The sequence below is a fragment of the Lemur catta genome, chromosome 15 (genome assembly GCF_020740605.2).
Source record: "Lemur catta isolate mLemCat1 chromosome 15, mLemCat1.pri, whole genome shotgun sequence".
NCBI lineage: Eukaryota > Metazoa > Chordata > Mammalia > Primates > Lemuridae > Lemur > Lemur catta.
In genome coordinates this window covers 51,749,581-51,774,884 of record NC_059142.1, presented here as the reverse complement: position 1 = coordinate 51,774,884, position 25,304 = coordinate 51,749,581, and the positions used below count along the sequence as shown (strand labels likewise).

General features: G+C 53.4%; 1 protein-coding gene across 3 annotated transcripts in view; it reads right to left on the bottom strand.

Annotated features, from left to right (window-relative positions):
* Positions 1–25,304, bottom strand: part of TMEM104 (transmembrane protein 104) — a 53,084-nt gene that overhangs the window by 20,121 nt on the left and 7,659 nt on the right. For 2 of the 3 annotated variants that reach the window (XM_045569861.1, XM_045569860.1), the window contains exons 3-8: positions 25,044–25,165; positions 22,302–22,383; positions 21,736–21,832; positions 21,026–21,106; positions 17,706–17,805; positions 17,193–17,301 (exon numbers count right to left, since the gene is read on the bottom strand). In XM_045569861.1, coding sequence (XP_045425817.1) covers positions 17,193–17,301; positions 17,706–17,805; positions 21,026–21,106; positions 21,736–21,832; positions 22,302–22,383; positions 25,044–25,165 — 591 coding nt within the window. The remainder of the gene's footprint in view (positions 1–17,192; positions 17,302–17,705; positions 17,806–21,025; positions 21,107–21,735; positions 21,833–22,301; positions 22,384–25,043; positions 25,166–25,304) is intronic. The other variant, XM_045569862.1, reaches the window with a different exon arrangement.

Genomic DNA, 25,304 nt, shown 5'->3' with positions numbered 1-25,304 from the left:
CCCGGCACAGCAAACAGCATACGGCATGCCAAAGTACACTTGTTCTACCTGAAACCAGTGCACTGTGTCGGGGGAAAAACTCTTCCCCACACAGTTGAGAAATCCACATGCTTTGATTTTAAGAAAATCAAATCAAAACAGCATTGCTCTGAGTTTACCCATGGGGTTCAGTGAGAATAATATTCACCTCTCCACGAGGGAGAAAGAGCACGTCTGAGAACAGCCCGGGGCACTCAGCTCCCTGCCATCGCAGCATCGCCAGGACCCCCGCAAAGGAAGGGGATTGGACCCGGTAGGCTGTGACCACTCTGAATCCACATGGCCCCTGGAAGGGGTGGTGTCTTAGAAGAAACCTAAAGTGAAGCACCTGAAGGTCTTCAGAGGAGCGATCCTTTTCCTGTTCACTTTCTGGAGACAGTGGCTTCACAGTTCTCCGACAGTCCACACTGGCCACCCACCAGAACTCTTACAAAACAAAAACAGATTCCAAGATCCTGTCTGTCACTATCTTTGCCCTTACTAGGAGGAAATGGAATGAACTGCAGCTTCTAGCTGGAACTCAGACTTTGATGAAATTTGACAGCATTCACAGTTCGATCTCAGTCTCCTGGGAAAAGGGGAAGGAAGATAGAGGGGCTGCCTTTCCTGGAGGAAGGGGAGGACAGGGGGAATGAAGTGCTCAAGTGAGGTCCATAACACAGGACACATGTCCTGAGAAACTTCTGAGCAACCCCATGCCAAAACCAACCCATGGGACAAAGAGCGACATATCAGTTACCTTCCGCAAATGATGGTGAGGAAATACCCGAGAAGAGAAGCAGTCAGCTGACTGTTGATCCCCCGAGGGGTGGGTCCTCCCAGCCCTGCCTCCTGACCGAGACAGGGGCAGTGTCCCATGGGACAAATGCCAAATGGTGGAGGAAGGCAGCAGTGGAGGCAGCACAAGCCTGGTGGTCCTTCATCCCTGGGGCCACAAGGCCTGGAACTGAAGGTGGTAACACTTCACCCAGCTGGCTCCCAGGGTCACCAGCGAGGCAGCAGGCTGGTTTCTCACCAGGTGGGCAGTTCTCTAAGCTTCTGCTTATTTGAAAACTAAGGATTTGTTTGTTTGTTTGTTTGTGTTTGGTTCCTACAATGTAGTGAGATGGAGCCTCCAGGAGCCAAGAATTCAGTCAGCAGCAGCTGTCTCTTCCCTCCGCTGTTACTCCTGGAGTTTCAAAGACACGGAAGGCCAGCAGACTCGCTTGGAGCCATCTTGCTCTAGGGCTGGGGGGTGACGAGGATTTCTCTGTTAATTTAGCAGGGGTGACAAAGGCGCCCCCTCGTATGGCAACAAGGTTGAATGGGGCTACCCTAAACACACAGGGATCTGTGGGGGCTGATGATGGAGAACTTGGGCTTGGAGCACACAAGCCTCCGGGGAGCTGGTTCAGGCAGAGATGGGAACACACTGGTCACACAGCTGAGCTCTCTGGCCTGATCCTGGAGGTCATGTTGAGTGATGAAGGAAACAAATGTGCAGACCACAGGGCTGCTCTTAGGGGGCGCTAGGGGCTAAGAGTTAATTGGGGTTAATGGCAGCTCAGCATGTACCCATCCCTAAACGGGAACTGAACCTTCAGCATGTCCTTGAAGTACCGTGAAGAAATGTTCGAGGATGCTATTTTTATTTCTCAAGTGGCTGTGAATGTTTTGGTTTGGGAGTTTTTATTTTCCCAACTTAAATTATAGTATCTGGGGATTCATCCACAAAGAGGAGGTGAGTTCTGAGGCGTGGGACAAGGCAAGGGCCACAGGCTGTGGGGTCACATGGACAGGGCAGGGATTTGCTTCCTGATGTTGTCCCTGCTAACTGTGAGACCCTGGCGAGTTACTGAACTTCTCGAAGCACATTACATGACATTAGCTCTGGCTTTCTGACCCCAAGTGTCAGCACACACCAAGTAACCACAGCCCGTCTGTTCTCCAAATACCCAGGTGGCGGAACACAGCGCTACTGAAGCCAAGCAAGGACCTCCCTCCAAAGAATAAGTCAACACTATTCTTATTGGACTTCCGTCACCTCCACCCAAGTTCAACAATGGTCCAAACGCTCCTTAGGAGAGTTCAAGTTGCTCCCGACCAAACGTGAAGGATCAGTCACCACACAGAAGGTGACTGCCAGAGGAAGAACAAGAGCCGTGTTAAAAACCATGTCAGCAGCATGCATGCACCAAATCCAACCAATCGCTGTCACAGCCTGTTTACCAGAACTCTGTGATGAGAGGCACCATGCCATCTAGAGGAGGTCACCTGACTCTGCAGAAGGACAGCACTTTCATAAGGAACTGTGCGAGGATGAGCTTTCAGAAACGTTCTCCCGCAGGGCAGAAGACGAGTGCGCCCTTTCTGAAGACCAGCCCAGGGGTGGGCTGACCCTGCGACCGTGAGGAGTCTTGTCGTGGGAGAGGGGACTTGTGCCAGGCAGGCTGCTGGGCTCTAGACACCAACCCAGATGGGCCGCCAATCTTCCCCCCGCCGACCCTCACATAGCGTTTGTCTGGTGCAGAATGAGTGATGAGGACGGAGGCCGGGCTGCCTCCTCCTGTGCACCTCCCCACTCTGCGGCAGTGATCGGTGGCTGCACAACACCAGCTGGGATGCGCGGCTTGAACAAGTTATCACGGCTCACTGTCCCTGGTTCCCGCGACCTTCCCACACCCCTCGCCTAGAACGTCCCGGGGAGATGTCTCCTGGATGGACTGAAACACTGAGAGATTCAGGTGATAAGTGAAGATAAGATGGGCAGCTGATGCCTAGATTATCTCAAAGTGTGCGCTTCCTGAGCATCAGAGGTCAATTCTGACTCGCTCCCTCACCGCATCCTTCACTGGGAAATCCTATCTGCTCACGCCAAGCGATTCGGCCCCATCCTGAATGAGTGGAGACGCCGGATCTGCCGCTCTCATCAAGGCACGTCTGTGCTGGCGGGAGGATGCTGGGCCTCCACGCAAAGGCAATAATGAGCCCAAAGTAAAGATCCCAGCAGGGAGTTCTGAAGCTCTAAAGCCACTGAGCTGCAGAACAGAGAAAGAAACCAAGTCCACCAGCTGGAGTTCAACGAACAGGAGCTGGTCAGAAGGAAAGATGTGTCCCTCCTCCCTGTTAACTGAGATGAGGAGGGACTCTGGGCACCTTCTCGGTACACTTGGTGTACATGCAGACTGGCCAGTGAGGGGGAGCCTCAACACCCTTTGCTAAGACACGTTACTCGACTCTGACACCAGGGAGCCTGGAAGGATGGTTTCAGGGAGAAGCCAAGGGAGGGGTGGCTGCTCTCTCTCATGTGATGCCGCGGGACCTGTGGGGCTGGGGCTCCCGAACGGCCCCTGTACACCAACAGCTATAGCTGTCACAGGCCCAGAACGCCACCTCCTGGGATGCAAATCCAGTTGTTCGAGGCCAGGAAGGGGCAGCATGGAAGGAAAGGCAAGAGAGCCTCCTGCGCAGAGCTGCTGAGCCACAGGCTGCACGGGGCCGGATGAGAGCTCCCTGGACGCATCTGTGCCAGCTCCGAGAAGGGATGGGAGAGCTGGGCAGCACGGGAGGGCAGAGGCCAGGCCAGTCCAGGGCCACTGGGGCACCGCTCAGCAAGTCCCGAGGGACCCGGGGGATGCTGCCCTGCTGCCCAGGCTCGGCCCTGTCAGCAAGGAGCCAAGGCAGTTTTTGGGTCTGCTCCTGTCACTCCCCAAGCACACTGACCTTAAAGCCACCTCTGAGTGTTTGACAGTTGTAAACATCCCCAGGTCCCTTCCTCAAACCTCTGCTTCTGCCTTTTTAAGGCAACTGGAAACAGATCTAAGAAAAACCCACATAGCTTCCTTTGTTGAACCACCTTCTTTGCACACCCTGTACCCCTACTTAGATGAGATACTGAACTCCTTAGAGACCTGAGGCATAACCTATCTTTATGGGAACTCCGGGAGGAAAAAAAAATGAGGGTGTCTTCTAACTCCTAGATGGTGAAAAAGAAAAGGTCAGGAAACTCACCCCAAACTTCTCTTATCAAGCAGTATTGCTCATTAGGGGCCTGTGCGTGGGAGAAGGAGCCACCTGGGAGGGGGCCCAATGTCACTGCCCACTGGAGGCCTCCTGCCCCACTGGGTGGATGGCCCGACCGTGCACCACCAGGAAACCGCCTACGCCCTGTGTCTGCTACAGTGGGAGCCTGTGTCTGTCCAGAACACATGCTATGGTCCCCGGGCACCTGACTTCACCATCACATCGCAGTCCCTCCCAGCCCACCTCTGGAACCAGGACAAGTCCCACATACCTGGCACAGGGGTCGAGCTCTGAGGGGATGCTGCTGGCAGGAAGGGAGAGCGCTGTCCTCACCCTTCTCCACCCAGGGCCTCCCCAACACTCTCCGAGCTTCCTGAGACTCCCTGAGACTCCCTCTGAGCCTGGTGTCACCAGAGAGAAGGCTCTGCCCTGGGGGCAGGGAGGAAGCTGGACCAGCACTGCTGAGCACCCAGACACGGCAGCATCATCGTTCATCGTCCGTATGAGAGCTCTTCCTAGTCCTGACACCCTGTGCCTTGGTTATTGCCTCCTCTTTGGGAACTGAGGTTGAGGGATTAAGCAATTTGTCACAAATCTCACATCTATTCAGAAGCAGCGGGATTAGCATCAGAGCTCTATCCAAAGCCCACTCCCTCTTCATAGCACCTAACTGCCTCCCTTGCTTATGCTCTAAAGAAACGGTTGCCTCTTCCGCCTCCCCACTCCCCCTCCGTGTGCCCCTCAAGGCCAGCTCCCTCGGGAAGGAGGGCTGGGCTGGCCCAGTGGCCTCGGCCTGGCCTGGCTGGTGCCTCCCTCGCCCTCTCACTGGAGGACAAGCCTGTGTGCCTGCGTGGTCTCGTTCTCAGCTGAAAGCCAGATGGTACCTGGTGGTGGGCAGAGTTCCAAGTATTTGGCGCCGGAGCTGCAACCCTTGTGGTTTGGGGGAGAAAAGATAAATATTGTAGAAAACTCACACAGTCATTCACTTAATGATTATAAGCCATCAGGGTTTACAAAGAACAGCCTGGCTCCTCACAGGCATGACGGAGTGAGATGGAGTCCTGCACCCACATGTTCAGGTGAAAAGACTTTGGGGTCTGACCTTGAGCTAGCGGAGCTTTACGGACAACATGCAAGGAGCTGGGGTGGGGCTGGGGTGCGGCAAGGCCGTGGGAAGTGGGAGTTGATGGCAGTGGTGGCGGTGGGGGGGGATCTCTGCTCAGAGAAACACACCTGACTTTGGAGCTGACACCTATTCTAATACTTCACTGCTCGGGTTGCAGGTGCAAAGAGGAGGTGGCAGGGAAAGAGACGGTGGTGAGCCGTCCACAGTTCCATGGCATGTGGACAACGTCTAGTTGCTCCCTCTATTTCAGCCCCCCAGAGACGGGTGCCTTGACCCTTGCTGAGGTTAAGAATCTGCCCCTTTGGGAAAGGAGGGGCCAGCTGTGCACGGAGTCTGTCTGGCCACCGGCTGTGGGAGTCCGGGCCTGAGGGAGGATGTGTGTCAACGTCCAGACCCAGATCCAGCAGCAGTGCCTGCCCACAAGTGGTCTCTGCCACTCACACATTCAGGGAGCAACTCCTCTGCGGAGGCGCCATGCTGGCTGTAGAAGTAAAGATGAACGAGGCACAGGCACGGCCCATGCCCTGGAGGAGCTCACGAGGAGGCCAAGCGACTGAATAATCATAAAGCCTGACTAATGCCACAGCAGGGGGTGGGGAGAGAATAGGCGTGGCCCCCAGGAGCTAAGAGGAAGGGACCCAAGCTCAGTGCAGAGTAAGGAACAGCTCCTCTGACTCTGAAGCCAGGCAAAGGCGTGCCGAGGGTCTAGGGCCACGAAAGCGCCCGGCACCTTTGGAGGATGCTGACCAGTGAGGGTGGGGCAATGGTGGAGAGAAGGTTCTGGAAGGACACTGTGGCAGACCATGCCACATGAAGGACTTTAGACTTTACTTTCTGGAGTGGAGCTTCTAGGGGGTTTTTAAACAGGGAAATGCAGTCAGGTTTACCTAAAATTAGGGCTAAAAGATTGAAATAACAGAAACTGAATATTTTCATGACCCTGGGGCAACCCTGCTTTGAGGCGCTGGGCCTGGACTCTGGGAAGGGGCTGTGACAAGCAGTGCCCTGTGTGGAGAAGTGCCCGCCGGGGCTCCAAGGCTGCCCTCGTGCCACAGGACCAGGAGCTGACTCCTTGGCTTTAACATGATGAGGTTTTAACTTTAATCCCTGGAACCAGGAGCGTGGGGTGGGGGAGGGGGAGGGCAGCAGGGAAGTCAGTGGGTGAACACGTCTCCCAGGGAGCTCGATGGGAGACAGGGAGGAGTGTGCGCTGGTCTAGCACAGGTGCCAGAGAAATGCCCTGCGGCAAGAAGGAAACAGGATGGTGAGGGAAAGGGGGGCTTTTCTAAAGGGCTCCAGAGGAGAGCAACAACCTCGCTCTCCCTAGTTCTCCTCGCCGGAGTTAACAGATGCAAAGACCAAAACTTCTCTGGGTACCACAGGCCTGGTTTACTGGCTCTCACTTTTTAGCTACCGAAATCTCTCCACAAAACCAGCTCTTTGTCTCATTTATTTGTGCTGGATGTCAAGAAGGGGGAGAAGATGGGTCACGGCATGATTTTCCCCCATGGCCATGCTTGGGAGGCTGGGCCCGGGTAAATCCAGGTCTAGTTATACCATTATCTCGTGTAAATGCAGAAGCCCAGCAACCACCGTAGGAGCCAGGTTAGGGGTAACCTTGGTCTTTACGGCTCCTAAGAACAAGAGGGCATGACAGCAACAGGTGGGCTGTGTTGTGAGTGACAGAGGGAGGGGGACCCTCTGGGCCACTGTCCAGCCCCTCAGCTCTCTTGGGGAAAAGCACCCACACCCCCAACCACCTGATTCTGTCAGGAATGAAAGTGCTCAGATGCATTCAGGGTGGTGATGCGTGTGCCCTGCGGGCCTTAGAACCTACACGCTGTTCACATCTCCAGTAACCAGCTGCAACCTGACTGCTTTTGGTGCCCTCAATCCCCTGTCCCAGGAACCGGAGGATGCAGAGCCATCGCCCTCTGTTGCCTCAACTGCCTGCTGTTTGTGTGACGCTCACCAAGAGGTGCCAGGTGATCACTTGAGATGCTCTCGGCATCTTCCCTTCCCCATTCCTCGCTCTCTGAGCAGGAAGAGCAACGGCAATGGGAATGCTCCATGCCGGGCCGGAGGGAGGGAGGGAGGGAGAGGAGGAAGTCAGGTGCCCAGAACACGGGAGCCCTGCTGAGGGCTGCACAGGCCAAGCTGGCTCCACCCCTTCCTTGCTGACGTCTGGCCTTGAAATAGACTGGGAACTGAGTAACCTTGGAGGCGGGGATGGAAGGGAGACAGCACATCAAGCCAGTTGATTAATGAGCCCTGTCCAATTGGGTAAAAGAAATTACACCAACAACCCCCCAGCTTCCTCCATAGGGGCCTGCACACTGTGGGGTCTGGAGCCCCCAGCCAGTAGCTTCAGAGGAAGCTACAGAGGAAGCCTACAGTGTCATCTACCAGGAACATGGGAGGTACCTGTTGGCCTCAAGTAACACAGCAGCCCCTGGCAAACGGGTATCACAGAGCCCCTTTGCTCTTATGGACACTCAGAATCTGAAAACAGCCTGCCCAGAGAGGGGTACGACTGCTCCCCGTCCATCCAAAGCACTTTAGATGCTGACCCAGGATGCTGCACACAGGCTGGGGACCTGGGGCTGGTCTGGCCACTCCCCTTTCCCTGGAAGAGGCAGACACAGGAAGCTCCTGACTGCTGCCCCCATGGCAGTGCCGTGGGAAGCAGTCCTGTAAGACAGACCAGAGGGGGGCTCTCCCTGGAAGACTGGGCGCCACTGAGACCATTTTCCGCTGTGAGAGGGCCTTGGATGGCAGCATTTCTCAAAGGGAGAACACACAGAATCATCCTCGGAACCGGATGGAAATACAGACTCCTGAGCCTCATGAGCTTAGAATCCACTACACTAGGTCTAGCTCGGGACCCAGAAATCTGTATTTTTAATAAGGGGCCTGAAGGCATTCTTACGCCAGTGGTCCAGGAACCAGACTCTGAGAAACACAGTTGAGGTGCTTATTCCTGATCTAGGGGAAAGGACCAGCTGGGAAGTCGTCCTAGAGGCTGTTTACCTGCTTCTCAGGTGAAGCACAGCCTCTCTGCAGCAGTGCGGGGGAAGGTGCCAGAAATGCTTGGATAGCACAGCACGGGGCGGGGTGGGGAGGCATCCAGCCTTGGTCAGCACCCAACACTCAATGCTGGGCCCTGCATTCTCTTCCCATCAAGGTTTTCAGGGAACGTCTCAATCTGTGGCTACAGAGAGTCCCTGCCATAGCCAAACTAAACACACCCCGTGGTCGTCTGTGACCCTGCCTTCTAGAGTCACACTCACAAATGGCATCCGCTCACCAACACCCTTGGCAGTACTGCCCTTCGAGCTGAAGGCTCATTAAAAGAAATCTTGGCCTACTCCCCACTAATGTGCAAGACATCCGAGCTCATGCTAATCAATTCCATGTCATCATTAATACACACTGTAATTGTTTAGCTCTGGGTAACATCCATCACACCCGAGTTCCATGCATCTCCCTGCTGGCTGTAAACCCTCTGGTGTTCTGTGGCTCCTTCCTTCTCTTCAGGGCCAGGGTGCACTGGAGAACACGCACACAGCTATTTCTTCTCTGCACACAGGTGTTGCTTTCGAGCCAATGTGCAGGGACAGCGCCGCTGGCTGGGACACCGGCCACACAGACGAGCTCGGTTATTACTTTAGAGTGAGTGCTTTATTTAATTAAACAATTACTGCCAGGGCCCTAGGGTGCTATTTAGAAAGACACTAGCTTCTGCTTATAATATGCACCCTGTAACAGAGAGCAAGCATCGTTCGGGGAGTAGCACAGCCTCAGAAAGCTCAGCAGGGCCGCCACAAATGCCACGGCTTGATCTATGGGATGGAAGCAGCAGGCAGACACAGAGCAGGAGAAAAATAGTCTAGCATACATAGTTTTCGTTCTAGTTAGCATAAAATATTTAAGAACACTCCATATTACTCTAAAGCTACTGGGAGGTTGCTGGATTCCATAGGCCATGGTTTTTTTTTTTTTTTCCTTTGGTACCTTTTTTGGTGAAATGAAGCCAAAAAAAAAAAAAGTGTGTGTTTGTGGAGATCTGAAATCAACAACCGGGGCATATGCTTAAAAATATAAAGTTATTTTTAGCTCTTTGCCCAGAAATGGGAGCTTTGGAAGCAGAGGGGGCTGCAAAGCGTGGAATGGCCAGGGCTCTTGAGTTCTGGAGTCTGCCCAGGGCCCAGCTTCTCGAGGGGAATGACTGGAGACGTGTACACAGGTCAGCGGCCAGGATCGGCCCAGGTGGCTTAGGAAGGCAGGCACACAGGGTTTTTTATCCCTGACTGCGTTACCCACGAACAAGGATGGCTCAAGCCTCAAGCTCAGAGTCTGACTGGGGTCAGTGTGAAGCATGCATAAAAATGGTCCTGAAAAAGCTCAGTGCAGAAGGTCCCCAGCAGGGATGCACGCTCCCCACGGAGACCTATTTGGAAGCTTCCCAACCAACTGGCCTGTTCATGAGTGTGGGCCATGGGTATACACTTTACAAAGCTTTCCTGGCTCAGGGATGTCGGTGGGAGTTGGGGTGTGGGTGTGCCTGTTATTCCTCTTAGGTGGGCTGCTTACAATGCCCACCCCAACCTCGCATCTGCCTGTTTCTCCAGCTACATGAACTGGGCTTTGGGTTTCTGCACCTTTGCACATGAATACACAGATACCTGTCTTTACACAAGAGAAGGGCTTCTAAAGTTCTATTTATAAATACTTAATTTTCACAGAATATCACTTTAAATGCACTAAGGAAACTAAGTTCTTGAGGGAAGCCTGCAGCCAGTCCTGTAAAGTAAAGAATCACTTTGTAACAAGTAATTGTACCTCTCCCCAGTTTGTTTTATACATTTGGATTTTCACATGATAGGGTTTCTAAGACTTGACTATGCCGGGCGTGTAGGGGACGAGGTTATGGCACACAGATCATCTCCCGCCTCAGCCCACCTCCTGGGTGACTGAGGAAGGGGCGGATGGACTACAGGGTGAGCAACCAGTAAGTTAAACGGCCACCTGCCATGAGTCTGGCAGGAAAGCTGGCTTGCTTTGGGCAAGTGGTATTTGCAAAGCTCTATTTGTTATTTTCCAGATAACAGAGATGGAGGTAGAGAAATGCGGTTCGGGATGAGGAACCCAAATCCAAAAATCCAAAATGTGAAACTCTCTGAGCACCAACGTGATCCTCAACGGCAATGCTCACTGGAGCATTTTGGAGTTTGGATTTTTGGATTTGGGATGCTCAACCATGAGTATAATGCAAATATTCCAAAATCTGAAAAAATCCGAAATCCTTCTGGTCCCAAGCACTTTGAGTAAGGGATACTCAACTTGCACATTCTACCAGGGCCAGAGAGACCCCCGAGTGGCTACAGTGTGGGGGGCCAGCAGCTCACTGGGCTCAAGCACAAGATCCCTTTGCCCCTAGGACCTTGGCACAGGCCAAAAAGCAGCTTCCAAGGCTTGGGGGTGGGAATAGTAGGGACCACTTCCTACTGCCCTGTGATCCAGGGTCCCACCACCTGGTATCTGTTCTGTGACCACGGAGGCAGCCGCACAGGGCACTAAGCATTGTCCTCTAAGCGGGCGTGTCAGGTATCGGCCGTGGCAGAGGCAGACCGTGGGGTGTGATGGATGGTGGGCTTAATGCTAGTCGACAGAACCCATGTCCCTGAGAGCTACATTAAAAATAAAAACAGCAATCCTCATACTGAACGGGAGGAAGAAGCTTGGGCCAAACGCCTAGAGGAACTGGGGGTGAGGGAGGGGGAGGCAGTCGCAGGGTGGCTCAGGGAGGTGCCCCCAGGTGTCCTCAGCAAGGTGAGGGGCTGGTCTGGGGCATGGCTGGGAAGCAGCTGGGCAGGCATAGAGTGGACTGGAGGCCGTGCCCAGACTGGAGCAGCACAGGTGGGGTGATGGTCAGGGTGGTGGGGCCTCACGGGGTCCCTGGCCAGGAGCTGGCAAGACAAGCCGCAGTGCTGGAGTGAGTGACAGGTAACCTGAATTTCATTTAGAAAGGGCTGGGGTGGGGGGATGGGAAGCACACCAAAAGACAAGAAGCTGTTCCCGGTATAAGATATATAGACAGCTCCCTAGAGGGAAAAAAAAAAAGGAAAAAAAGAAAAAAAAGGAAGAAAAACACAGGCCTGTCCTATATTATTGATTTCCTTGAAAAAGAAAGAGACAAGCTAATCCTTTGAAGTCAGTCATTTCAATCCGAGCGCGCTCAGTGCTTGCAGTTAGAGTCTCCTCAGTGCCAGGCCCCAGGTCCCATGCGGGTCACAGGCGTGTACCTTTGTGGGGAGTGGGGGAGAAATACATTCTTCCTTGAGCTCCGAGCTCACAGGGTGAACGCAGAGGGCTCAACACGTGTGTGGACAAACTGGGCCCCAGGACGCTCGTCCTCCCAGAGGCTCATGACCACAACTCGACCCCCACCGAGTCCAGCCCCCGGTGGTGGTGGGCAGTGGGCACGGGTCAGCATGGTACCTGTGGTGCCCCAGTCGTGACAGGCATCTTTCCCGGGCTAGTGGGGAGGAAAGGGTGAAAGGCAAAACCACCCGATCTTTCTGGAGTTTCCAGAACTGAATGAGGAGGAGATGATGAGACGCCCACTGAAGGGAGGAGAAAGAGCAGGAGGTTCCCACGAGGTCCCCACCCTATTAAGGAGGTACTTGCATGTCCCAGGCCCTGTAAGAAACACACTCCAGTCCCAGGCACCCAGGACCTCCCGACGCGTCGTGGTTTGGTGCTAGGCTGAGCCCCAGCTCATGTGAGCCAGACAGGAGGGTGGACGTTGCCCAGAGAAGGGAAACTCTCCCTGGGCTGCCTGTTTTCTGGGCTGAGGGTCCTGCTCTCTGTTTCTAGATGGCGCCAAGCCGTTAGACTCCTCCCAAGAGACAGCTCCTTTATCTGTCACAGCTCTTGCCCGGCCCTCGCGTGGTCCCACCGTTCCTGCTAACCCCTTCATTCCCACCCAGGGTCCTGACACTGCACACATCGGGGGTGGCATTCACCTGTATTCTATCAGAGTCTGTGCACTGCCACAGGAAATATCATTAATGGCGCCCCTGGAGATGTACCACAGTGTCCCCGAGAGTCCTGGAGTCCTGTGAACTCACTCCTGCTCCCAAAACTTGTTGCTTCACGTTAATTTTCCCTCCTCACTGGTCCTGAAGGGCTCTAGGCCACCTTCTGCCCCAGAATCGGTAAGAATAAATATTCAAGTGATGGCAGCGGTGACCCACTTTTTAGCAGATGCCACAGCCCCAGGGTACAGTGGCTGATGCTGAAAGAACAGACAGAGACCATGGCAGGGGAGGGAAATGTCCTTGGGAAGAGGCACTTAATTCCAACACTACTTGAGTGCCCAGGAAAGTTGGCTTCACTATCCAGGAGTGAGTGGCAACAAGAGATAGCGTGTCAATCAAGTTAACGACAGGCCGGATGTGCAAACACAGATCACTCACCACACACCACGCTCAGGCAGTGTTGCCCGGCCCTCTGCAAATGTCAAGCTCCCAGGGCTGACAAACAGGCACTCCCTGCCCCCCTGCGCACTGCGGTGGAGGCCGCCCTGGGAGCAGAGCCTGCAGAACGAGGCTCGGGCAGGCAGAGCAAGGCTGTGTCACCGGGGCAAGAGGACTGAGTCCAAAGAGGTGAGCTGCTGTCTGCTTCGGCTCTGTGACCCTGGGGAGGCCACCATCTCTGAATCTCAGTTTTCTCTGCTGTAAAATGGGATGACACCGCGTATTTTACTGTGTGGCTGGGAGACCTAGATCAGAAATGTAAAGTTACTGGGGGCGTGTTACACCGACATTGTGATAACCTGACTGAGGTAGGGAGGAACATTCAAAGCTCGCGTGGCACCACCATGCAGGCTCATTACTCCCTTTTCCATCCCCTCCCAAAAAGGATATTTTCTCCTTGAGTGGTACTATTTTAGGAGGAGACCATTTGGTTTTGAAAAGGGACTGCGCACCATTTTAAGTGTTGCAAACAGACAAAGGCCAGTGTTGCTATGTGAGACGGAGCCAAGATGGAACCAGAAAACATGGTCTCCTGGCAGAGAGAGAAAACAGGGCTGTTGCTGAAGGCCTGGAAGGACCCTTCCAATGTCAACTTGAGACCGAATCTCAGACTGACTTACTCCTCTAAGAAGACAGGCTGGCAGACAGAACTCCCACTTCTTCAAGGGGTGTCCAGAGGGAGCCTGGGAAGGACTCCCTCCACCTGCACAGGGTGGCAGGTCATTGGCCAGGCACTTGCTGCCTGGATCTCTCTCAAAAGTCACCTGTGTCCCGGGGGTAGATCTCACAGCTCCTGTGTTTGAGGCAGGATGGCAAGCCAGGGTGACCTTGTCCTGTCCCAAGGCAGCCAACGAGGGGCCCCCTGCTCAACATGGCCAGTTTGCGGCTGGGTCTCCAGCCAGGATAAGCTCCGCTCTGCCATCTGCGCTCCCGGCTCTGCTCGGGCGGTGCCCGCTGGGCCGCCTGCAACCCAGCAGCATCTGTCCACCTGTAAGTGGCGGATGCCACTCACTCTTCCTAATGGTGAGAGGCTTTCAGCACTTGGGGAGTCCCCGCTGTCCCCCCAGGGCTTCCCTCTAACATTCTGTAGGGGGAGGGATGAGTCCTGGGCAAGGGCTAGGAGGTGCTTCAGGAATGAGCAAGTGCAAAAGAGCTTGGGGCTGTGTCCTTGACCCTGGGGAGAGCGACCCAGGCCTGTGTCCCAGACACTCGGGACAGTCTGAGTCTCGGATGGAACTGATTCATACGCAATCCTACCATGTCACCAGGGGTCCTTGGCTCCTTTGCACTGTACTGGAAGGAATGAAAGGCCAAATTCTGACTGTGTTTCCTACCAGAGTTGGAGGACCTCTGTAGAAAGAATCCAGAGATGCTCCCCAGCACGGACGCGAGGTTACCTGGCTCAAAGATCTGGGGCATCTGACACTTTCCCATTTGGTTCTGCAAAGGAGCAGGGGGCAGGGGTGTTGGGGTCTGAGAATCCAAGGGCAGCTGAAAGCAGATGCTGAAGACAACCCACACACGCCCTAATAACAGGGCCCTGGTCACAGGAGGCTCCAGCTGCAGCAGCCTGCTGGGACACCCCAGAGAGCCCATGGGAAGCAGCAAGTGACTCAGGGGACCCTCCGCCCCACAGCAACGCCAGGGAAGGAGAGGGAGAAACTGACTCACGTCAGCTGCACTGGGAATCACAGCACGTGTATGGGGGTTGCAGGGTGCGAGGAGGGGAGGAGGAATTTTCCATTTGTGAAGGTCGAGGGCTTTAGGAGGCGACTGGTAGCTGCTGGTAGAGAAAGCTCCCTTCTTGTATGCAATCACAATACTACACACAGGCCGGCCTCTGGGGACAGTTACTACACCAAATACTCCCATTGTGTGTGTGCATCTCAGGAGCGCTCCCGGAAAGAAACAGAAGAGCTCATTTCCAGAGAACTTTCTGAAAATGAGACCACAATATAAAAGCCTGTATCTTTATCCCCCAGAACACACTGTCCCAGAATAGCAATGAAAAAGTGAGTATCACCAGGCCCTTTTAAAAATGGGTCCGGGTAAGGGCATCATCCACGGGAAACAGAGACCATCTGTGAACGGGGCAGGCAGGTGCTCGAGATCCGCACCTCCACCCCCACCCCCACATGCTCACTGCCTTGCCGACCGTTTTGAGTGAAGTCTGGCTGGCAGCAAAGTCAGAAACTGCTGGTGGTGAGAGGCACAGTGAGTCTTTAGAAGGGATGGACAATCTCCTGAACCTGAATGACTAGGGTGCAAGGGGAAAGGATGGCCCTCCTCCCTGGGGGCCAAAGAGGCCACCTGATAGCATCCAGCTCCAGTGACATTTAGGAAGACAACAGGGACAAGCCCTGCAGGGCAGTCTCAGGAGGGGAAGATGCTGTCATCACCAGCAAGAGGGCTCGAGACCGAGGGAGGAAAGCCCCATCTTTGCTAACCCCTTCCAACTCAGCGCACAGCCCTGAATGCACCATGTCCAGGGGTGGGAGGCTCGGCTGTTCTGCAGAACCTCAGACCCTGGGAGTCACATGAGAAGCTGTAAAGAGACAATGTCAAGTCCTATCCGCCTTGAATTCCTCCAAACTGGGAAGAAGAGCACGTGCAAACCAAAAGCCACCTGAGCAAACGGAAGCCCCCAGCAGGGGACTGGGGTGTGGGGGAGGGAGTCACCGGCCCAGAGAGAATAGGCTCTGGTGGGGCAGCCCGGGTCCCTGCTCCTGTTCTGCAGCATTTGCAGGCTCTGGTGGCAATTAGCTCTGAGTTATAAGTGCAGTATCTGGGTGATGAAGGCAGTAATTAATGCCCGTCTGCTTTCCTGAAGGCTTCCTTCTGTTCGGTCAGAGAGTTATTGAGATTCAGGAAGGGAGACTTCCATCACGTGGAAAGTTTATAAGAGTAAGTGCAGGAACAATTTAACAAGGCAAGAATAATGCTTCTAAATAATTTACCAGGCAAATGGCAGCAGCCAATATTCCTAGCGCTCGGTATCTATTTTGCTGGTGGGTGGGGGAAGTGTGCCAGGCGGGTCCACGTCCACACAGACTCTGGCAGCACTGGAGCAGCTCTGCTGTGGCAGCTCTGCCCTGGACATACTCCCGTGTCTGTGTGGAGCCGCGCAGACCCCTTCCTGCATCCCCTCCTTCCGCCCACATTCCTGGTGAGAGATCCAGATGGGGCCTTACACTTACTAATACCTTTGCTAATTCTATCAATCACGGTTTGTTGAAATGCTAAGAGGCTAATGAGGCTTCAGCTGTGGCTCTCCCGGCTGCCATGCTGGTTCCTTTGCCCACCCCAAGGCTGGGGAGGCAGGGATGGGTACCAGGCAATTAACTTGCTACCAAATTCTCACTGGACCTACAATGGAGGAGTTGAGGACACAATTCCACTAAAAGGGAAATTCCTAGGCACAGCTGAATGTGCAAGAGAAGCAGCAGAGACCATCATCCAACTGCTCCAGAGATGCAGGGAGGAAAACCAGTCTCCCCACTGCCTAGGTACAGGGCTCCTTCAGTAGGTCTGTAGGGTGGGACTGGGAAGGCAAAAACCAAACCAAAACAAAACCATACAGTGGCCCTTGGGGTTAACAAATCCAGACCCAAATAACACAGCTGGCAGGGCCTGTGGAAACCTGTGCAAGGATAGGGATGATTAAGCCTAGAGGCCAGCTCCCCCTGAAAACTTGGCTCTCTTGGCCCCTGCCTACCCCCAACAAATCAGCTAAGTGGCCACTTGTCAAACTGTGTCACCCAGCACACCCAAATCCGTATCAAGGCTGAGGAGGACCAAAAGGAAGCAGGAAACATTAACAAACACAGCAAAAGTTAGAGGAAAACATCCGAGTCCTGCCTCTGGTTTGTATCTTATTATCTAAGACCCTCTGGCATATTATTCGGCCCCTCCCCCCAATGGCACAAAGCAATCAGAACAAGCCTGGAGAATCATCTTCTCTTGTCCACCGGGAGAAGGGAAGACAGGAAGATAGCTGGGGTGATCCTTCCCTGTCTGGAGAGCTTGTTTATGGGCAGGCTCACCCGAGAGATGGCTCAGGCCTTCCTGCCCAGTTGGAAGACCCCACATCTAACCATACGCACTTGGGCTGGCCAGGACTAAGGTGGAAGGAAATATGGGAAGTCTCTGGAAACTGAGATCCGGAATTCTTAAAGAACTCTATTAAGAGTGCCCCTCAAAGCCCGAGCTAAGTTTACAACAGGTCACGGCCCTGGAGCTCGCGAAGACTCCAGTGCCAACTCCAAACCACATGTGACTTTGAGGCCTGGTTGTCAGGACCCCCTGAGGCTGGAGTCTAAGTGACATGATCCATTTCTGCCTGGGGCCAAGGCCCGAGTAATTAGCCAGATCGTGGAGGTGTACAGACCCTCCTCTCTGGGGAAAGGGTCTACCAGGAAGTGAAGGTGGTTCAAATGTCCTCGGCCACCCAGGCTGGGCTGGGGAGCAGAGGTGAGAACACTCACCAAGTAGATGCGGTAGGCGTCCACGCGACGCAGGGGCCCCCAGCACCGGTCGGTGTCGTTGTATTTGGTGTCTGCCTCCACGCCGCAGGAGTCGTTGCCAATGGCACTGCTGATAGAGAGAATGATGGCAGACCTGGGCTCGGTGTGGCCACCCGACTCGGCTGCGGGACACAGAGCCACTGCCTGCACAGCTGCGTTAGTGCCAACAGTCTGACTGTTCAAAACCACACTTCAGGACACGCGTTTCAGGATGCACCCCACCTATTCCTGTAGCACGATTTCCCAACGACTCAGGAGCCCTTGGTGGGAACTCTAGCCGTCTTCCCAATGGGGCAGGGAAGGGGACAGAGGCACAGCTGGCGGGGTCTGTGTAGAGAAGGGCCTTGGGCGTCTACATTCCTTAGACACCGATGGACTCGCTCGGTACTGTGCTTCTCCCCTGGACACTCTGCCCTGCCTGGCCGAGGAAGCCAGTCTGACTACAGCCAGTGTGGGGGCGACGGGGATACTTACCAGGTCACCTGCATGAGGGAGAAGGGCACAGCTGCAGCATAGATGGCCAGGTCCCCATACAGGTAAATGATGATGCAGAAATAGAACAAGTTCACTCCCACTGAAAGGAACAAAACCATCAGTGAGGGAGCCAGAAAGACGTCTGATTCTTTTTTGATGACTAAATCTCTGCCTCTCCCATAGCTTCTCCAAGTGGTTTACTTTCTACAAAAAGTGGGAAAATGACCTCAAAGTCCTATTTCCTGTTCTGGCCAGCTACACGGCGGGGCTGACAGGAGACACGTCAGCTCAGACTTTCACCTGAGAGGACTCGGAGAGGCTCGGAGGACCACAGGGATTTCAAATCCAGACAGGCACAAGGTGAGTGTGCGGCTGGCATGGCGTGGCCTGGCTGGGGAGGAACCAGAGGTGCCTTCACTCTCGGGACAGGCTGTGGGGTAAGGGGAGCAGAGCTGCCCTGAGTTAGGAGCCTGAACCCCAGGGTGTGTCTGGGCCAGGGGCCCCCTCTGCAGCCAACACAGGGCTCTAAGACAAGAGATCACTATGGAAGAAATGAAGCAAAGAAAAGTTGATGGGAAATGGCCCTGCTCTCCAAAGCTGAAATCCAGAGGGCAAAAAGCCCTTGATTTCCAAAGACCAAGGGCCTCATTCTGAATCTGACGGATCACTGAACACCAGGTGGCCTAGGGTGGCCCAGTGTGCTGGGGAGAGATGGTGCTTAGGACAGACTCCCTGCTTCATACAGGGAGCGTCTGCAAGGGACAGTGCTCGCTCTGGCAGGTGCATGACTTTGAAGCTCTCTCTGCAGAGGCAGACATTTGTCCCACCTCACTCCAGAAGGAGCCTGAACTAGGAGTAGGGAACACAGGGTTCTAGTCCTAATTCTATCACTTGTTTCATGACCCCAGCAAGACTGTGAACGTGTCTTATCCTGTATGGTGAGAAGAATCCCACCTGGGTTATGGTTCCAGCTATAAAGGTTGGGTGCAAAAGCTCTGAAAAAAGCGGCCGGGACTCTACAACCTAAGAGTTAGGGCCCCAGACAACCAGTGTCAAACTCCTATTCAGACTGATTGCTTGAGTTTTTGATGTCACTGGTCTCAAGCTGCTGGCTTTTCTGAGAACATAAAGAAAAATGAAGTGACAGTTGCCTTCTAATCCTGGTGGCTCAGAAGAGCCTGTAGGGTCCCCAGGGTAAAGCCTAGGACATGTTACCCCTGGGCTGTGTGAGGTCAGCTCTGCCCCTAGGAGTCTGGGGGGAAAAGACTAGGAAAACATGATTCTCAAGAGGATCCAGGTGCCCGCTTTTTGAACACACCAGTCAGCACGTCAGAGATAGTCTTGATGTCCGAGCACAGCGGCCCCTGGGGTCTGCCTGTCACTCCTGCCCCAGCCTCCAGGTACAGCCCATGCTCCAGCTTGCCTTTCTGCTCTGATGCCAATGCTCTCTGTGAGGATGCAGTGTCCCCTGCCCGCTCCCAACCATCCCTCCACCTGCCAATGGACTGCAGTGTCAGCTCTGTTTGCCATTGGCCCTCCCTGATCAATATATTTCATTGCTAGACACAAAATGAGAGGATCAATGAACTTCCTGAGAGGACACCAATGGCTAGGCCTGATATTTCCAATGACAAGAAATGAGCCAGAACCCCAAGGGAGCCTTCTGTGGAGGGTGGCAGCCCTGGCCAAGGTGAAGATGACACTCTGACAGTCTGGGGCTTTGGAACAGAGCAGAACAGTGGTTTTAACGAGGAGTGATTTTGCCACCTGCCTCCTACTGGGAACATGTGGCAATGTGTGAGGTCAGTTTTGATTGTCATAACTAGGGGGTGCTCCCGGCAACTAGTGGGCAGAGGCCAGGGATGCTATTCGGTGTCCTACAACACACAGGACGGCCCCCACAACAAAGAATGATCTGGCCCAAATGTCAACAGTGGTGAATTTGAGAAATTCTGGGGGAGAGAGGAGGAGGCTCCCCCTACACACGAGGCTGCCCTCACATGAATTTGTTTGTTTTCTATTAGATTTGGGTAAATTAGGTGTCTAGTCCGTGGGGAGGAAAAAAAGACCAAACAAACCCACAGGTTCCTAGAATTCTGAAAGAAACCAGGGCAGGCTGTAGAACATAAAAATGAGAAAGGAGGTTTAAAAGGTATATGTTCTCCCCCAATGTGCGTTTTATTTTAAAAGCTTGTATTTGGAAGGGGACTTTGTGTGGCTGCCAGGAGGAAACGCTTATGCTCCCTTAGGCTGGTGACATGGGAGTGATAGAAATGGAACAAAGGAAAGCACAGATGTGGGCCGAACATAACCATTTGTTTCCATGAATTCTGAAAACCCTCTGTGAGGCCGGGCCAGTGGGAAGGTGGAACCAGGCCCTCGGGCAACCTTTGGCTGATAATCACGATCTTCTGGGCCAACACTCACGTGGCACTGCTGATGACAGACTGAATGTTTAATGTCCTAAAAAGCAGTCAAGAAGATTCTAATTTCTACATCACCCTCCTCCCCCCAAGGCCCCCTGAAAGGTCTAAGTTAAGTGCAGCCACATTCAAAACTGGAAAGAACCGGTAGGGACAGCCCACTTGGCAAACAGGGGCTTTAACAAAGGGGCAGAAAATCTTCCAAGATAGCTGCAAGGGGAAGGGTTTATTGAGAATGTGTCTGACTCTTAACAAAGAGGAAACCAACAGGTTTGGGCATTAAAAACTAAGCTCTTAAAGAGCTCATCTTCCAAAAGAACAAGATTTGCCATGGAGGTATAAGATGTTGTCTCTGGAAGGTCCAACAATCCAACACCTGAGTTGGGTGGATCCCTCCAGGTTGCAGCCAAATCCCAGTAAGGGGCAGGTTCACGGCCAGACTCCAGGGCTCTCGGAGACCCACAGGGCAAGCCTGGGTGTGGGCTCCCAGCGCCCTCTGCTGGCCACTGGGCAGACACACCTAGGTGTGTGCATAACAGACCCCATCACTGTCAGAGGGGTTGTCCTGGACAGAATGGGCCAGGAGACAGCAAGGTCAAATGAAATCAAGCAAGGGGCATGAAACCATCCACCAGCCTCCTTTGTTGGAAAGCTGCCTAGGATCGCTAACTGGGGGAGAAGGCTGGAGAAGCCACTTCTTTATTCTTGGTGCTGGTGGGCAGACAGGAACCCAGGAAAACAGGCCTGCAGCAAGGTGGCTTCTCAGGTGCTTTGGGGGCAATGTGCTCCTCCCACTGCCTAGTCATCAAGGTGGAACTCTCCTCACAAGGGCCCAGGTCTGCAGGGAAGTGCCAGCTGCCTCGTTTCCCCAAGCCCCACCCCAGAAAGAACTTCTACCTTTATTGAAGAACATGGAGGCCATCTGGCCCATTTCCACCCGGTCTGTGATTTCAAAAAGGTTGGGAGATCCACGTCTCTCTGTGGAGCCAAAAGAACAAGGAAGGGGAAGTGGTTCTTTTACTCGGAAGAGTTTCTGGAGCATGTTGAGCTCAATGCATTCTCTAGACTAACGGAATCCCAAGTGTCTCAAACTTGAGAAAACTTCTAATGTTTCTTGCTTGCAACAGTTTAAAATACTCTATATTTTTACAGGGAATTAGGGGATGCTCCTTGTGGGGTGAGAGGGAGAGTGGGGGCTCTGAGCCTGGACCCAGCCTGACCTGGGATGAGACAGCAAGGCAGGGGGTGGGGTGGGAGGAAGAAGAGAAGCCAACATGTTCTCAAGCCTCCAGGGTGTACCAGGCACGGGACTAGCCACTTAATCATTTCAATAACAGTAGAAGGGGGAAACTGAGGCACAGAAGTCAAGGACCTCATCAAGCTTCAAACATTAGTAAGTGGCAGAGCCAGCCGGGACCAGGCCTGTGCCTGGGACTCCAGAGCCAGTGCTCTTTTCACTCTGCCATAGTACCTACATAGGAAGTCACCCATAGGTAGGAAATGCCAGAGGACGTCTGGGGGGAGACTCCCCAGGGCCCTCTCCTCGAAGAAAGGGTATCCTGAGGACCAGAGGGAAGTGAGGGCCAGCCCAGAATCCCAAGACTTACGCACAGACAGGATGGGCCGTTTCTCTGCCCGCTCGTAGCTGTCCTGGATGAGAACGTCACTGTCTGAGTCTGTGGAGGAGTCGTCATCTTCCTCCTCCTGGGAGGTGGTGGGAGGAATGACGAGGAAGAGGAGGAAAAAACAAGGAAAAAGAAGGAGTATATAACTCTACAGAAGACCCCGGGACAACAGCAAACCAATTTCCTTTGTTATTTCTTTCTAGAAGGTATCTGGATTAGGAATCTAGTGCGTCCATGCTGTCACATCAGAAGGTGAAGACATGCTCGGGAAGAAGTGGCAGCACAGTTCGTGGCTACAAAGGTTCGGAACTGAGCTAGCCCACGGTGGGGGTGTGAGGGACCAAGGCCTCGATGTGAAAGCACCGGGGGCTGCATTTGTTCTCTAAGCCTTATGTGGCCATTAAGCCTCAGCTCTGGGCCTGGGGCCCTGGAGCAGCACGTTGGACAGAGCCCTCCGTGCACTGGGAGGAAAGGAACGGGCTGCTGAGACCGCCTCTTGGGCACAGTCGAACAGAGGCGCCGCCCGGAGACAAGGGCAACACACACACCTTGTGGTTTTCCATCCTCTTCCAGCGGAGCTGTGCGTTGGCTGCTGCCATGGCCTCCATCACGAAGGTGGTGGTCATGAAGCTGAAGGGGGACCCACGCGTCAATCGCCAAAGGCAGGGAGGAGGTTGGAGGAGAAAGGAAAAGCCATTTTAAGACCTGACCAGACCATTCTCTTTTCTGAGAGCTGTTCCCTAGAGAACTTTCGAGATGGGTCTTACCTGGTTAAAAAAAAAGTGTAAGTATGCATACCCGATGCCTGTGTCCTCGCTGAGATGTCACTCTCTGCATTTAGAATGTATTTCTAATGCATGAAGCAGAGGGGTGCAAAATAAGTGATTCGAGGGAGACAGAGCAAGGGAGAGTGGAGTGCGGGCAGGTGAAGTCGGATGGCAGCGCTGCACACCCAGAGTGGCCTGCTGGGGGCAGACGCTGAACAACGCTCTACGTGGGGGGAGCAGGCCGATCCACAAAGGGGCCCCCCCACAGCTGCGGAAGGACGGCAGGCAGCTTCCATCTCTCCTTGCCAGGACACAAACAAGCGGTCACCTCCCAATTACAAACACTAATGGAAGGAGCATAGGCATGGAAAATTGAACGGGCACTTGGCTCTGGAATCCACCCCTTTTTTCTTTGGCAGTATTTTTCACTTTCCGAATAATCTGGCTAATATTAAAATAAGCTTGCATTTCTATGGCCTAAATCAAAAGGTAGATTGGGAGGTGGCATCAGATACTTGCCAAAAAGTCAGATTAGAGTGTAAAAATCATCTTTTCCTTTCTTCTTAAAAAAACTCGAGAGACCTAGATGACAGCTGGAATCCAAGAATGCTTTTGTTAACAGAAGATACAAGGCCAGGCTGCCTTCCTGCTACTAAAACCTGATGTACGAACCTATCCCTGCCATGAAACAATGTGGAATGGACATTCATCTCCCTCTTTCTTGAGGACAGCGCAGCCCTGCTGCCAGACTTGTCCCTGTGCCCTCCCTGAGTGGTGACAATGGCTAGCAGACCGATCACTCGGCCCCAAGGTCAGGTGGCAGGTAGAAGAGGAGCTGCTCAGCCCCGCAGCAGTGAAACCCACACCTGCTCCCCCTCTGGGGTCAGCCAGCCCTGAAACTCCCATTTCAATCGCCTCAGCACCTCCTAGACGGGTATCTCATTATCTTGCCTAAGTGACCATTATAAGGGCTTTAGATTTACCCTTCTTTTTGGGAGTAAAATTAAAATCAATCTTAATTAAGGCATAAAAAGACTTCTCATGGTTGCACGAGGCCAACTCATTGATCACGTTCAAGCATAAATGGGCTGAGCATGGAGCAGGCGTGGCAGCCCCCACCTGGGGGCCCCCAGTCATCACTTCCCATTCGGATGGCTGCCCGCACTGAAGGTCCTTTAAAGGGGACAGCAGAGCCACATAAGGACAAGGACTTCTAGAGCTCTCGGCAGCCAGGGCTTACAGGATGTAATGAGCCAACAGTACCCCAAGGTTCACCCTGAAGTCCCCCAAAAGAAATGCATGAAGAAACTGAAAAACACAGGTGTTTTCTGATCCCATTTAGCTTCTTCTAGGCCTTAGTTTGCTTTGACTAAGCTCTGTCTCATCCTCTCAGTGGCATCTACCCCTGCCCTTCAAATCTTTGCTTAAACGTGGTCCTCTGTGACCACTGGCCACCCTACTTAAAACTGCAGTCACCCCACCTTCCCATCCCCTCACTCTGCCACGTTTGCCTTTTTTCCATATTATCACCTTCCAACTCATTCTATAATTTCCTCATTTACTGTCTCCCCACAAAATATTTAATAAAAAGTCTTCGAGGGCAGGAATCTTTGTTTAGTTCGGCAAAGCACTTGCTGCACCTAGAATGGTGCCTGGCACACAGAGACGGGGTGTCACCTCTCGAGGAGAGGTATTCCTTGAGGGTGTTTCCAAGTGTTCCTTCTCCATAGCGGTCTCACTGTGCTGCCAGGCGGGAGTGCAGTGGCTGTCCAGGTGTGAGTGCTGTGCACGCCCACCTCTATTCTGCAGCTTGTGGATTCTGACCAGGTTGAGGGACTGGAAGGCCTAGTCCTAAATCCCTTCCTAGCCTGGAGCACTTGCTGAATGATCTCAGGCCTACATGCAGAATCCCCAGCAGAGTGTGGAGTAGAACTTACTGTATTCTGCAGCACCAGCTGGCAAAGCTCACACACCTGGCTCAAGGCACAGGTGTCCCTGAGGCTTGGGGGGGACAAAGCAGATGAACTTAATGCCTGATCGTGTGTGCATGTGTGCATTTATCACCTAGTTTGTGAATTATCTCAAGCAAATTCTAAATTCCAAGCTGATTTCCCACATCACCTTAAATCTTTGTTAGATCCTTCGTCTGTAGCTAGGTGGTATTTTCTCAGAGAGCAAAAATTGATGGCAACATTAATAAAGTATGTAGCAGGAGAGGCAAACCTGCCAGGGAAGAAACATGTCAGCAGCACGTGACACATTCCAAAGCCTAACTGGATGTCTTAATTTTTAACTGATCAGGGTTGCACAACTGCTCCATTAGCACGAGACACTGGGAGACCTTTGTAACTACTTTCCTCTCTCTGAGCACCCTGGTTAGGATTCACTGACCTAAAGATGGGGTAGACAGACACCTTCCCACACCTCAGCGCCCTCACGTTAATTCGGAAGTGCGGGCTTCCTGGGCAGACTCCCTCCTGCTCCACTCCCGGCCCCCGTGGGACAGTGGCCACTCCCTCTCACCTCATGAAGCCCAGGAACACCAGCAGGATGAGGCTGACAAGCCACCCGGCAGTGGCGAAGGCCTTGGGCATGGTGAGCGCACCTGTGCCCACGATGAGGTTAAACATGTACACCAGCCCAACCTGGAACCAACAGAGATGACATTCAAGCCCAGAACTTAATTAACATCTCCCTACAACAGCTACCAAGGATGACCCTGGGTGATAGCACAACCGTGGAGGCCAGAAGGCCACACTTTAGGCAGGGAAGCAGGCAGGGAGA